At 35.4% G+C, this 14,707-nt stretch overlaps 2 protein-coding genes across 2 annotated transcripts; both read right to left on the bottom strand.

Moving 5' to 3' along the window:
- Window positions 1-5,343: 5,343 nt before the first annotated feature.
- On the bottom strand, window positions 5,344-8,444 carry LOC105038854 (PLASMODESMATA CALLOSE-BINDING PROTEIN 1). Its single transcript, XM_010914765.4, has 3 exons — window positions 8,054-8,444; window positions 7,502-7,535; window positions 5,344-5,964 (listed from the first exon to the last, which is right to left on the bottom strand). Exons 1-3 carry the CDS (start codon window positions 8,367-8,369, stop codon window positions 5,754-5,756), a joined length of 561 nt encoding a protein of 186 aa, XP_010913067.1. The 5' UTR covers window positions 8,370-8,444; the 3' UTR covers window positions 5,344-5,753.
- Window positions 8,445-10,276: 1,832 nt separating this feature from the next.
- On the bottom strand, window positions 10,277-11,177 carry LOC140850768 (uncharacterized). Its single transcript, XM_073261505.1, has one exon. The coding sequence runs from the start codon at window positions 10,991-10,993 to the stop codon at window positions 10,433-10,435; it is 561 nt and encodes a 186-aa protein (XP_073117606.1). The 5' UTR covers window positions 10,994-11,177; the 3' UTR covers window positions 10,277-10,432.
- Window positions 11,178-14,707: the final 3,530 nt, after the last annotated feature.

The following is a 14,707-nucleotide window of genomic DNA, read 5'->3' as shown; positions in this document are numbered from 1 at the left end:
GATGAAATATTTTTTTTCATCGTAAAATATTATCAACGATGCGATTATTTGCAACGAATAATTAGCAACGAATATTTCATCGCTAATAATTATTAGCGACGAAAATTTTTCATTGCTAATAATATATTTTGTTATAGTGAGACTTGTGTTTTATTACTAAAAATTTGTAAATAAAATCTAAATATTTGGAGTGCTTGTCAAACTAAATTTATTTATATAAAATAATGATTGATCAATACCAGTTATATTGGGATATATGAAAAGTCTTTGGCATACTTTTATTGCATGTATCATAAGACCCTTCTCTAAAAACACTAATTCCACTCATATGTATAATTGCTGGTTTCCATCTTGCTCTAAAAGTTGTTAAATGCATTTGATTTATCTTTATTGTATGAGTCATAGACATGACCATTATTGCCCCTATTACACATGTAATACTTTTTCACCAATTAAACCGAACTCAATGACTCAAGGCAACAGCTACCATATTGCATGTTAATACATGAATATATTTCACCTACCTCCTTCAGATAAATCATGTAATTCTTGCTATTCCAATTTAATCTAACTCACTCACATATGATGACAACTAATTGCCGGTTTGTATCGGGACATAAATGTATTTGATTTTCCAGTGCTGCATGTGTTGCATGACTATTCCTTCCTAATTATACTAATCTGAATCACACAGATAATAATTGGCTATCAGGTTACAGTACTAGATAATGTGCGTTCTATTTGGTTGATCTTTTGTGCATGACCCCAACTATACCAATTACATCAAATATATGACAAAGAATATCAGCTGGCAACTAGCATGAATTGGGATGCTTGAATTGTATTTCTACTACATAAGTTAGATAACCCCTATAATCCTAATTATATCAAATCCACTCATATGAGACAATAATGGCTCACTCTACAATATGTATCATATTTAACTGACTCCTATGTCACAAATTATGTGACCCATATTGTTTTAATTATACCAAATCTGCTACATAGCAGAATAATTATTTACCAAGTTACACCAAAAGAATGTAAACATATTTGGTCTAACATCAACGTCACACGACCTTTGTTACCTCAATTACTCCAAATCCATTTACATAAAATAATAGCTAGCTTCCAACTTATACTAAGATATTAGGAGTGTATTGGATCTATCTTTACTACACGAGTCATATGAAATCAGCTAGTTGATAGCTTGCACCGAAACACAACATTTAGTCCATCTTAATTGAATAAACCATATGACCTCTTACTACCCCGCTTGCATATAATCCACTCACTAGGTAACAACACGTGTGCACTTAGAGATGTAAAATGCAATTGATCTAGGGTTGGTACCTGCAATCGGTTAGTAGGGTTTGGTTGGTAAAGGCTACATATGGATTCTCTATGAGCTTGATCCATAACCAATCCAACCCACTAGTGAGTGAAAGAGTCCATGGAGTTCATCCAAAGCTGATTTGTTGACCCACTAAACTAGAATAAAAACTTTCTTAGGCTATTATATTTCATAAAGCTGACTGGTTGATCCATTGACAAACAAATTAGACAATTCATTTCTAAATGCTTCTTAGGCTATTTTAGATGATTGACTATAATAAAAACTAATAAATCTTGTTCGTCTATTACACCATAAAAATATTTGATAAATGCATAATTTTCTATTAAAAAAGAACAATTAATAAAGAAATAACCTTTCTTATAATAAAAACAACAACCCAATGAAAAGTCATGTTTAATCAATAATGGCAAAGTAATAGATATTATATGGACCTACTCTTCCATCAACAAGTAAACATATATAACTTGTTTGAATCATAAAACATAATGTATATTTGATTTCATCTAAAGCCTGAGCCATAGGATCAATATCCAATGATGGATGTCACTCTTTTTCTAAAATTTTACTATATAAAAAACTATATTTTGTATATATTCTAATCATTCCTTCGAAAAAAAAAAGGGAGAAAATATATACCTCTTGTTACATGACTGGTTGAGGATTCTAAACTTAAATAAAATCCAATCTATTGGTATGTTGACATCAACTACCCTATATCCAATCTGTAAGTACTGAAAGTGGGTTGATTCTGATAAATAGGTTCAAGATAGAATTGCTACATTGATATGATTTATATTTGTTATATGAGTTGCATTGGCTTGCTGCCCCAATTGTACAAAAACCCACTCACATGAGACAACAACTGGCTATCGTTTTGCATGACATAATCTTATTGCCCAAACTGCAGCAAACTTGCTAACGTAATTGCTTCTCTCAAGGTAATGCTCATGTGATGGATCATACATTGGATGTCCAAAGTAAGCAAGTCATGCACAAAAAACATGACAAGCTACTATATATAGGTATTGCGAACAAAAAGACATGTTTAAGTGGAGATTCTGTTGGTTGTGGTTAGGGAATTTAATAAGTATTTAAATTAGTTGACCATGAATTGGGGCTAGTGACTGGTGATCAATTAGCAACACGAACTTCAGCTCTTTTAATGTGAGTATAGTGAAGTTAATCAATAACTAGTGGCTAGTGCTGTTTATAAGGTATGGTAACTTTTTTTTTGATACTTATATTATTGCTAATTTAAGTAAATTATAAATATATTGTGACAGTTTTTTATCATTTCTTTTTCTTTAATGTGCTTTGAGGTGTATATATGTGTATTCTAATTTTTTTCTGTTGCCCAATGATACATCGCATCTCTATCCAATTGTTTTGATCTTATTTCTCCATAAGAAGTTTAGTATCTTTTTAACCTATTTATCTTATTTGTGTTAATTTTTAGGTTCATATTATCTTTATTTTATGAAGTTGTTTCATAGCATACTATAATTTGTCGGACACTAGCAAGAATTGTCCTTTTTTGGCCTTTTAAAAAAAAAATTAGGCCTTTTAAAAAAAAATTAGGCCATAGCCTAATCACTTTAAAGGTTTAGCAAATATTCAAGTATTATGACGAGGAATGGTTAACACCAGAGGTGTAATTTTGACTGCCAAATATTAAATTAGAGTTTAACTTAGTATTTTTGTTATATGGCCCGTGTTTATATATATATATATATATATATATATATATATATATATATATATATATATATATATATATATATATATATATATATATTTGGATTACTTGTATATATATTTTTATGAAGAAATTTTTTTCTTCTTATGTAGAAATTTTCTACTTTTAAATATTTTTGAAGGCTTTTTGTCTTATTCCCAGTTGACAAATTTCATTCATAATCATAAGGTAATACTATGAGGCCCAAACCTAGTGACAAGAGAACGGTTTTCATACCTGAGAGAATTGGTAAAATTAATCATTTTATCGGCACAATATATATAAGGATTGACGGAAAGTGCCAGTCACCTTACAAAATATGTCAAGTTTTTTTTTCCTGATGCAAGGTTAGGTCTAAGACATTTTCACCAGTGACATAAGGAATTGAATGTATATACTTTCTTTATGGTGAATCCATATTTCTTAACGAATGCACTATTTTTATATTGATCGATTTGGAGTGTTTTGGAGGCTAGAGGCAAAAGTATATAAAACTAGATCAATTCTAAAAAAAATATTAATATCTCCATAGATAATTTGCCATTTACAACAATTTCAACCACGACATTGAAAAACGCTCACATTGAAAAACCAAGGAAAAGTAAAGATAATACATTAAAAAGAGGATTGCAGCTTCAAGATACGAGAGCAAGGAGAATATATAAATTAACAAGACTACAACCCCAAGGTGCAAGAGCAAGGGGAATGGATGGGCAAAAGGAGGGAGGGACCATATTAGGGTTTAAGTCTTGAGTTGACTCCATTAGCATTTTAGACCGTTTAATATTTATGTATCAACACTAATGGATTGCCTTTCATGCTTCGAAATTAGGAAAAAATTACTTATCTTAACTATTTTAGATTAGAGAGATTAAAAGTAGGCTCGGATCAAAAAATGCTATGTATTTTTGATATGGAATAGATATGAGTCACTATTGCAAATCCAAATTGATTGAAACACTGTATTTTTAACAATCCTCTAAATTTATGGAATTGATTTTATTTTAAAATAACTCTTCTATGGGTAGCTACTAATCTGTTTTATTGATTATAGTTTGTAAGTGGTTATCTATCAATCCTTATGTAGAAAAATTATTGATGATGCATTTGTTTTATTTGTTTGTTATTTTCTTACAAAGTATATTTATGATATAATTAGCCACTTAGTACATGTCTTGTTAGGGTTTGTATTTGGATTAAAATCCAAAACGCCACCAAAATAAATGCTAAATCCTATCCAATATAAACAAAATGAAAATGTATTTGCACTTTTTGACCCAACTCAAATATGTATCGGAGTTGAGATATGCCAATTCCTAACCCAGCCCAACCCACATGCAACCATACATCCACAAATATCACCAACCTCATGTTGGGTCCGGTTCCCAAACCTAACCTAATTCAAGTTGATTTAAGCTGTACCCACTTGATTGCCCCTCACAGTTATGATAAAACCCGCTAAATGCCACACAAATATTAGGTTGGTCTCAAGTTTTTTGACATAAGTGGAGGCTTAGGAGGCCGGTCCTCCATTGGCCACCAGTTGATTGATTATAGGTATTAATACAGTGCTTGGTTTAAGAGGTGTACATTATGAAGAAAAAGCCGAGTTACTACACATGTTTCTACCAGAATCAATTCTCCGAGGCCGTTCAGTCCAAATTGTTGGCATTGCTCAAGAGCAATTCAAACATGCATGAGATACCCCCAATGCCACTATTCCAATTAGCTTGCAACTACAATCTAATATCCCTCCATGAAGCATGATATCCCAGTTGTTGCTTGTGAGGCAGGTGCAAACCCATGCATGGGAAGCTCGGTGTGCATTGCAACTACCCACAATCACAGACAGTTGCCTACCAATCCTTATAAATGGAGGCGATTGTTGGTAAAATTTCTATAATCAGATCGATCATGAAAAGAATTATGGTTGAACGTACTTCGAAAACATCCATTAAAAGATGGGTGACCGTCTGCGGACGTTAAAATACTAAAAAAAAAATAGATAAATTTTAAAAATATTTGAATAACTTAGATAAACATCACACAACAGTCTCTTTTTTGATAGATGTCTCAATATATGCATGTAGCAGACAATGACGATCCGATCATAATTTCTTTCATGGACGGTCTAACTATAAAATTTTTTTCCGATTGTTTAGACAAAAAAAAAAAAAAAAAAAAAGACATTCTTAACATCTACCTGCTGCATTAAGCTATCATGAAATAACAAATTTGTTTGAAATAAATAAATAAACAAATCAATTCACTTCAAGGAGATTACCTCAATTTACACAAACACAAGCTCACATACGAGGGAAACTTGGGTCCCTCTCTTTACACCAAACTCTGTTCCTTTGATTAGTCAAAAATACACTAAAAGTTGGCATGGGACCTAAGAATAGAACTTACATGATCCTTTTTGAGAGAGAAGACTAGCATGACATCTCACTCATAAAGTCCCTAACTTTTGCATCCCCAACATAGGATTCCATATCCACTGCCCACCACTCCACCTACTATTTCCATCCTTGTAAACATTTAAATACTACAAGACCAAGACCACTTAGTTTCTAGACAACTTGCAGAAAAGGTCACCAATTCTGCAAGAAAATTGCTGGTGATTTCACAAAAATGGAGACTATCAGCCTGTCTAATCCATCAAGGGGGTAGCAGGAGGAAGCCAATGCAAGTTAATAGCAGGAGGGACAGCAGAGGAGAAGCATAGGAGGTATCATATTTAGGCACTGCCATGCCGAACCCTGGGGGACTCAGCCCACCAATACCACCACCGATGCCACCGATACCTGGTGTTGGAGGTGCGTTTATCGGTGTGTTCATCGGAGTGCTGGATGTTGAGCCTCCTGCAGTGCTGCAACAGAGAAATCCACCATAGTTAGTGATATAACATGAGGACCTACCATTTGTGCCACATTTTTCTTGTTTCCATGGCCTACATTTAAGCATGGTAGTGTTGTAAGGATAATCAGGGTAATTATTAACATTCTTATTGAAAAATTTACAAAAATTAAACAGCATAGCAAGGAACATGAAAAACACCAGGGGACGTGCAGAAAGCTATGTGGGTTCCATGATGGTTCCTAATTGTGCTTCCCTTGTGCTCTTAAAATTGCAATCTAACTGCAAACCTACCATGGCTGCTAGGTCGCCATGAAATTAAATATGGAACTAATGAATTTTCAAAGTGAGGAGACATAGATACATTTCCTACACCTTACAACTAACTACGTAACAAACAAGAAGCCTTCACTATTTACCTTTGTCTTGCCTAAATTAATCAATCTGAAATAGGAAGAATATCTCATGCAGCTCAACACCTGGTCAATAAACAAGCAGCAAGTGCAAAAGTATAATTGAGAAAAAAAATTCATGAAACATAATACAAGATCTTTGGGCAAAACTCTAACCTATTGCCCAACCCAAAGCATATTGCTTATTTATAATTGGAATTTAGGAGCTTTTGCTGATAACCATTTAAACGACTCTGTTAATTATAATTGGGATTACCAATAGGTTCAATGTCCTAATGGGGTTATGAGAGAAAAGTTATTAAACCAGAAATCGAAATTAGTATTTGTTTTATGCTTATGTACACGTTTAAAAACCAATCCCTCACACAGGAAGTAACTTATAATGAGGACTAAACTACAGGAGATCATCCAACAGTGTAGTTTCTTTACATGAAGGGATGAAGTGCGAGAATCATTGAAATTGAGAGATGGGTCCTACCATCCATATGATGGATCAAAGAAGACAACAACGTGAGGGAAATAGTGCAAGCACAGTACGAGGCTAAGGAGTTGACCTTAGCATTTCATGGAATTCATCATAAGGAGATAACTTTATTCATCAAAATTATGAAGTCATAGGTTTTAGTGCCCTCATAGTACAATAACCATGCATGCATGCGGCCCTTATAGGTGAACTTAACTTAATTTTTTGACTATCAGAAAGGCGAACAAGCTTGCAAGGAGATTCAGAAGCGGGTGCGCCATCGTAAATGGAAGATTCTGCTGCTAAGCATGGAACTTATGTACATATAATCCTCTTATAATGATCTCACATAATGGTTATACCATGCATATAATGGCCATTTTCTAGCATAACCTTACTTGCATAATACAACAAAGTTCTTTGTCATCCGAAAAGAAAATTATATGCCGTGGAGTTAATGTTTTGATTGTCAAAATGTCCCACTTAAAACCATGATCTAGGTTTCACCCCAAAAAAAGATCTACAGATAAAAAGGAAACTTTATAGTTGTGTAGTTCCATGTTGCAAAATTAGGGCTTACTCGCAGAACATCCCCGAAAACACACAGATTTTCCTCATTGCATTTTGTTTGGTAGTATATATTCCTCATTTCCTTTACAGAGAGAGATATATACCTTTGAGATGAAGGGTACGTGCATGATCCATAACCTGCAACACGTGGAATTAAAAAACAAATCAATCCTAAACTCATTAAAACTCCCATATCCCAAGATTATTGAATCCACAACGACCAATAAATGAAAACAAGAAACCATCGACAATGTAAGCTTCAAATTCTTCAGAAAATGACCCACAGCTAAAGCGTTTCTAAAACCCCAAGGCCCACAAAAATTATGCATAATATATGTTATACCAATAACAAGAATAAAACAAAAAATATATATTCCTCCACAATTATCCCCCTAGCCCCCCTGTTCCCATAAAAAAATATATATATCAATTTAAAGGACGAGAACTTCTCCACAGTGTGCGGCCCTCACACGGAAAACACCCCTCGAGTACCTTCTTTCCAGCTGGACACGCATCTCGAGATGCGTCCTGCCTCGAGATTCGCGCCCATCTCCCAATCGAAGGTCCCCGAAAAGCATAACTCTCTCTCTCTCTCTCTTTTTAAACTAAAAAAAATAGAAGAGAGGAGAATAAGCGTGGGGAAAAGGAGGACAAACTGGGGTCGGTGACGCTGACGACGGCGGTGCCGGCGAAGTCGCAGGAGCCGGGGGCGGCGTTGGAGCGCTGGTAGTAGGAGTTGAAGGCGTAGGAGGCGTGGGCGGGCAGGGTGTTGGGCAGGTAGCACAGCCCGCTCGCCTGGATGGGCACGCAGTCCGCCCGGCCGGCTCCACAAGCGAAGTCCAACGCCGCCTGCAACGCCGTCGCGCTTGCCGCGCTCCGCGCGATGCACCACGTCGCCCCTTCCACCGCTCTTCTTCCCACCAACACCATCATAAGACCCACCACCACGAGTATCTCCACCGCGGCTCCCATCCCACCCCCACCCAAAGCAAGAAACTGCTACTAAGCTTTCAAATAAAAGAAGGGAGATAGAGAGAGACTAGAGATACTGAAGAGCAAAGACTAAAGACTGGGAGTCTGGGATAGAGAGAGAGGAATAAGAGAGAGAGAGAGAGAGAAAAAAGGTTCTGTTTCCTTTTTCCAATCCTTTCGTCGCTTTTCTTTTGCGCCCGTAGGGGCCGTCCTGATGGATTTACGAAAATGACCCTATATTTGATGGATTCTACAAACGAGATAGGGGCCAACCCTGTACGGTTAGTTGTTTTAGTTTGTGGCGTGGTGGCGTTATGGTATTTTGGTGCTTCTAGTGAGGGTATATTGCAGGGATATCGCTTGCAGATGCGGGATGGGGCGGTGGATGTACGGTTGAGATGGGGAGGTAGACGTGGCAGAGGAATTGCTGTTGTTGGTTGCTCTGGCGCGTATGTGCTGTTCTTTGAATGACAACTGGCCATGGACACGTGCACGTGAGATGGAATATTGGGAGCTTGCGAGTCTGTATTTTTTTTTCAAATATTAATAAAGTTTATTTTGATGGAAAATAAATATTAATAAAGTTAGTAATAATGCTAAGCATATTCGCTCTCAGTACTGGTTCAGATATAATTAATTTTTTACTAATTTTGGTATTTCTTTCTAACCATATTGCTAAACTATAAATTAACGTGCATACCAGTATAATAGAGAGGAGATAAAATGAAGAAAACATATATTCTTTTCTTTCTCTTCCTTTATTTTATTCTAATATTAAAATAAAATCTAAAAAAAATCAAATAAATTTTTATTATTTATATTATTAATTTTTATTAATTTATTTATGGCTATCTGAGGTAAAATTACATATAAAACTATGGAAAGTGATCACAAATTGATCAACCATAATCATTTGATAGATTGAGGATTACTACACTTACAAGCCTATGTGGTGTGATGCTTGATAAAAAAAATAATATGTAAACATCTATAAATGATTAGATATATTTATTTTAAATCACCAATCAACATATATACTACCAATAACATGTTATGTTGATTGAAATAAGCTTGCAGAGGCACTGTTCGATATATTTGATAATCAATGCTTCAGTAACTAAGTCATTTTTGTTGATTTATAATCATTAATTATTCTAAAATGAATACATTAGGGCATAGGAAATACATCGTATACCAAATTAAATCCACTGCAAATCATATACACTGCACAAGAATTTAGCTTAACAATTATTATTTTGCTAATCTTAATTTGATTATTGCAAATCTTTGAACATGATACCAAGTTCTCAAATATCAAACATACTCTAAGTGTTAATAATTTATTATTAATTTAATTATTAGTCAAAGAATTAATATTCTAAATACCAACCTCATTTCCTTCCTCTATTGTTTACCTTATCCTCTTCGTCCGTATGGTCCATCTCTCCCAGGGCCTCTCTTTCATCCCCTGTGCCGTCAAATATGTCTACTACTTCGAGTACTCTAATGCCACTAGCACTACACCCTATCATCTTTTCTCCCTTTTTTTTTTTATATTAGATATTTTATATATTACCATGTGATCATACATGAATTGTGTTGCATTTTAACTATATCCATATTTTTATTATATGATTCGGATTGTATATTTAGTGTGAAAGAATGATTAATTATTTTTTATACAATATTAACCATCAAATTGTATATTATATAAATTTTAAAGTTCTCGTATCTTTCTTTTTTTATCCATTTGGATAGATATTAAAGTGGATATTGTGCAATTCAATAATTGGTATCATGGAAGAAAAAAAAAAAACTCTTTTATGTGAAAGATATAAAAAAAATTATATATATATATATATATATATATATATATATATATATATATATATATATATATATATATATATATATATGGCCGGAACGAGCAAGGTGCTAACTACAAAATTATAGCAAAGCAAACACCGACTTGGAAATAAAACAGCTCCCCGGCTTAGGGAAAATCAAAAGTGATTACTGTAGTAGGCGGAGCGGACATAAAAAGCCAAGCAAGCCCATGACCTTCAATTAATCTCTGCACCGCAACCGGAACACAGATTGGTCCACTGCAACTGGAACACAGACTCGAAGATGCTCCGATTAAAGAGAACCGGCAGCTCGGTCGCAGCCTCCTCCCCCGTCACCACGTCCATCGCGAGTCGAACCGCATCGAAGTACTCGCGAACACCGCCCAGGCCCAGCGCCAGCGCCTCCCTCATCCTCACCACCAATGACCCCACCGGCGCACGGTCCACGCACACGTACACCTCGCTCTCCGGGAACCGACTGTCGGCCGCGAAGGGCGCGGGATTCTCCTCGAAGAGCTGTTTCAGCTGGGCCTCCACGTCGGCGTACGGGACCGAGTGTCGGAATGAGACCTGCGTGAGTCCCCGTAGGACGCACATGAAGGAATCGTAGGTGACCCATCGGTGGGCGGCGGCGAGGTTCACTGCGGCGGCCGGGTGGTAGCCCTTCGTGCCCGGAGGCGGCGGGCCGGAGTTCATCTCCTTTAGAACTCGGAGAATGGTGTAGGATGATGATGCCTCGCCGGCGGAGGGGGCGGACTCGGCGGATTTTCCACTCATCGGTAGGCAAGAGGAGTTGGGAAGTAGTGAGGGGTGATCGGAGGGAGGGGGATTCCGGCCATAAGGGTTAGGGTTGATTCAGGTAATATAGATGGGAAAATGGAAAAAGGGAAAACTTTCGGCACTTCGGCCGTATAACCCTTTTTTTTTTCCCCCTTTTTTCGTCCTTTTTTTCCCGAGTGGGATTTCCGTGCTCACTTTATCTTCCACCGTTCCAAAATCTACTTTACAAAAACTTACATCCGAAGAAACTGTCAGAAAAAAAAAAAAAAAAAAAAAAAAAAAAAAAACATGCTAACAGTTTTTTTCTGAATTAAAATATGATTTATTGTATTATTCTAACTTGTTTTTTACAATTTTTTTTTAAAAAAAGTTCCTACATTTTGGATTAAAGCAACATGGTTTCTATAACTTTTGTATGTTTTTGTAGAAAACACCAACTTGTTTCAAGCGCACTGGTTTGATCATTACTTACACCATGATTAGGGCTGTGAATTAAGTGAGATGCTCATGCTAGACTTGATTTGAGCTTGAAAATTAAGTTGAATGGGAGCTAAACCTAGCTCACTCATATTTAGTTTAATATAGCTCCAAAATAAATATATAAATAAATATAATATAATATTGATTATCAGTTATTTATAATTAAGTATAAAATTATTATTATTATTACTGTCATTTTATTTGGAAGCACTACATCTATAGCTGTTAGATTTGAATCAAATAGTACAAATGTTAACCTATTTGGTAATGAACATAAAATCCATTAGACTTGCATTTATAAATGAATATTAAAGCCATCATGAGACTTGAATGGAAACCTACAGCACCTTTATGATCATCTGCTCTTCATTTCTAGAATATTCTGGTTGCTGCTTGCCATTTCTCCCTTGGCACTAAAAGGGGGGCTAAGGTGTAGCTTTCTCCTTCCTCTTTATAATGTAAAAATTGTGAGTCATACTCTTACTCTTGGTTTAGTTATTTCCACAGCAAAAGTCAAATGTGACAAAAGCTATCATAAATAGATTATAATTTGTCATCCAAGGTTTGAAATAATAGCTATTATAATGGTTTGCAATGAAATCCATTACATTATATATTAATCATTAAAATTGATCCAACTAGAGAAAAAAGAATTTCTTATGTTAATCAACTCAACTTGAACCCCATGCATAAGATTAGAAGTAGTGAAAATGATGTTTGTGAGAAACTGGAATTGTGAGACTTCTCCCTTCTTTACTATCTCCAAACTCAATGCACAAGACATTGAGATAGGTCTTTTTATATACTAGTGAGATCTGGCTCTCTAAATTTAGGTTGATTTTCTCTTCTAATTAAGAAGTCAAATTTTTAGAAATAGAACAATGTAAAAATTATGAAAATCAGCTAGAAAGAGATCCTGACTCTCATATGAACTTTATTCTTTGTCATATTATCTAATTCTTCACAAATTATGAGTTATTCTTTGGTCAATATATGATATAACTGGTGAGTTTGACAAATTGTTTAGGAACCCTAAGTGACCTTGAATAGAGATTGTTTGAAGCCCAATGAGCCATGTTGCATATCTTGAAAGAAATACTGAAATTAATATAAAAAAGATCATTGAAAAAGGATACTATATGTGGTCATAATTTAATGGGCGAACTATCCCTAGAGCAGATACAACTCCTAAGCCTTGTCTAGATTTGCCCAAAGTGCCCTATTAGATCCGTAACAGTTCTAGTGGTCCTCTTGGGTCAAAGTTTTAGTAAGGATTATCATGTTGCTATTGTCCTATTAGAATAGTTGTCATTGGAATGGTGATAATTGTTGTTACCAAGCATTTTCATTGTTTGCCAAAATAAAGTTATATTCTTTGAATTCAAATCTTTGCGGCAACTAAAGACAGTAAATTTGTGCTTATGAGCAACAGCTTAAGTAAATAATGCTCCCCTTTCTCATTATTAATAGTTATAATGGCAATAAAAACCCTTATAGCAGTCTGTTTTCTTTTATGGCGATCGATAGAGATTTCAAACAAGGTCATTTTAATAGGATCATGGCATTGCAGAAACCTTGTCATAGACAAATGCCGGGCACAAAAAAGTGTTTTGGCAAATGTATTATGTATGGTCAATAATGTGACCTAAGTTTGGTTGGCACCCTCCCCCCCACACCCAGGCAAGTGATAAGAATGTTGTCCATGGATTTTATGAGCGTTTACACCTCAGGTATCCTACGTTGTAATAAAGTTTAGACCTAGAACATCATCTATCATGACAGTCTCCTTTTGAAGGTTCTTAGCTACCACAAGCCCTCCAAGGAGCAGCTGCATTCAAAGTGAATCAGGGTTTGATTTGGTGATGACACCTCTCTGCTTAGCAACTAGAGGTTCTAGGTTCGATTCTTGGATGCTGCATGCATCTCTAAAATCCAAAACTGGGTGATTTAGTGCAAGCAAAACTACTTACAACTAGATGTTCTAGGTTCATTCTTGGACAATGCATCCCTAAAATCTGAACCTAGGTAGTCTAGGACAGATGAATCTCCCTCTCTTTAACATCAAGAAAAAGGAAGAAGAAGAATAATAATCTCCCTCCTCTCTCCCTTCACACACACACACACACACACACACAAAACAAAAAAGAGTTAAGGGAAGGAATCATGGTAAAAGTTATTCCTTGCCTGACAGTTTCCATATTGAATCTTCTCAGGAAGGAATCATGATCAGGCATCCTTTGAAATTCCAAAACCAATTGAAGCTACTAGTGCTACTCTCCTTCTAACGACCACCCTTAATAAATTATAAGATTAAACCTTGTGACATGTTGTAAATATTTCACTAGTTTGAAGTATGAAATCAGAAAATGATCTAGTTCTAAGAATATTTCTTTAATATGACATAAATTGTCATTAGTTATGATACTCCTTGATCTCTTAATCTCTAAACCATCTTAAAGGTTTCCTAATTAAGTTAGAGCCACGCTATTTCTAGCTACATACAGAAGATAAGGATCTTGTTAGAACGACAAGTTTTGATGGGAGGGTTTCATAACAGCTAAAAATACAAGGCTTTGATATCTGGTGAGCTTAGTCTAAATCATCAACATAGTAAACTGCCACATAAGCTGAACCAATTCTGGGCCAAACAATTCGAAATTAGTCAACAGTGCTCATCAGAATTGAGGAGGTTTGAGCTTATGCACCAGATGATGTTAACTTAGAATTTGCTCGCAAGAGTTTTGTTGCTTCGAAACTATTTGCACTGGTAGAAAGCATTGACACAGAGCAAACTTATTCACAATGTTCCATCAGAAGCAAAAAATGGTGAAAAGAATTCCATAAATGTCATATTATTTTTGCATAAATTTTCTTTATACTCCTGTTACAGTCCTCACCAATACAATATCTCTGAGTGGTCCTATGCATCAAAATTTTAGGACCACACTTCTTTCACCTACCTTTTCGACACTGATTGCTCTGATCTAAATTGCACAGATGCCTTCAGCTTTGCACAGATGCAACATTTTGGATCTTGTTGTTTTTTCTGTTTGCTTATCCAAGGAGTTCCTACATGAAAATGTGTATATATTTCATGAGAGATCCATCCCACATATATGCACAAGCTTTTTTCCTCTTTTTTTTTTCGCAAAAACAATCTTGGTTGTTAACAAGGTTTCTAGGTGCAGCTCCTCATAATGTTTCTGGTATTTAATTAAAAAAAATGCTTGG

Source organism: Elaeis guineensis, chromosome 1 (genome assembly GCF_000442705.2).
Source record: "Elaeis guineensis isolate ETL-2024a chromosome 1, EG11, whole genome shotgun sequence".
Classification (NCBI taxonomy): domain Eukaryota; kingdom Viridiplantae; phylum Streptophyta; class Magnoliopsida; order Arecales; family Arecaceae; genus Elaeis; species Elaeis guineensis.
This window is presented reverse-complemented; position numbering and strand designations above follow the sequence as displayed.

Bases quoted from the DNA above. Each gene is read 5' to 3' on its own strand.
- LOC105038854 (XM_010914765.4), bottom strand. From the start codon at position 8,369: ATGGGAGCCGCGGTGGAGATACTCGTGGTGGTGGGTCTTATGATGGTG. The intron at 7,536-8,053 runs GTTTGTCCTCCT...CACGTGTTGCAG, and splicing joins CGTCAGCGTCACCGACCCCA to GTTATGGATCATGCACGTAC. The intron at 5,965-7,501 runs GTATATATCTCT...TCTCTGTTGCAG, and splicing joins ACGTACCCTTCATCTCAAAG to CACTGCAGGAGGCTCAACAT.
- LOC140850768 (XM_073261505.1), bottom strand. From the start codon at position 10,993: ATGAGTGGAAAATCCGCCGAGTCCGCCCCCTCCGCCGGCGAGGCATCA.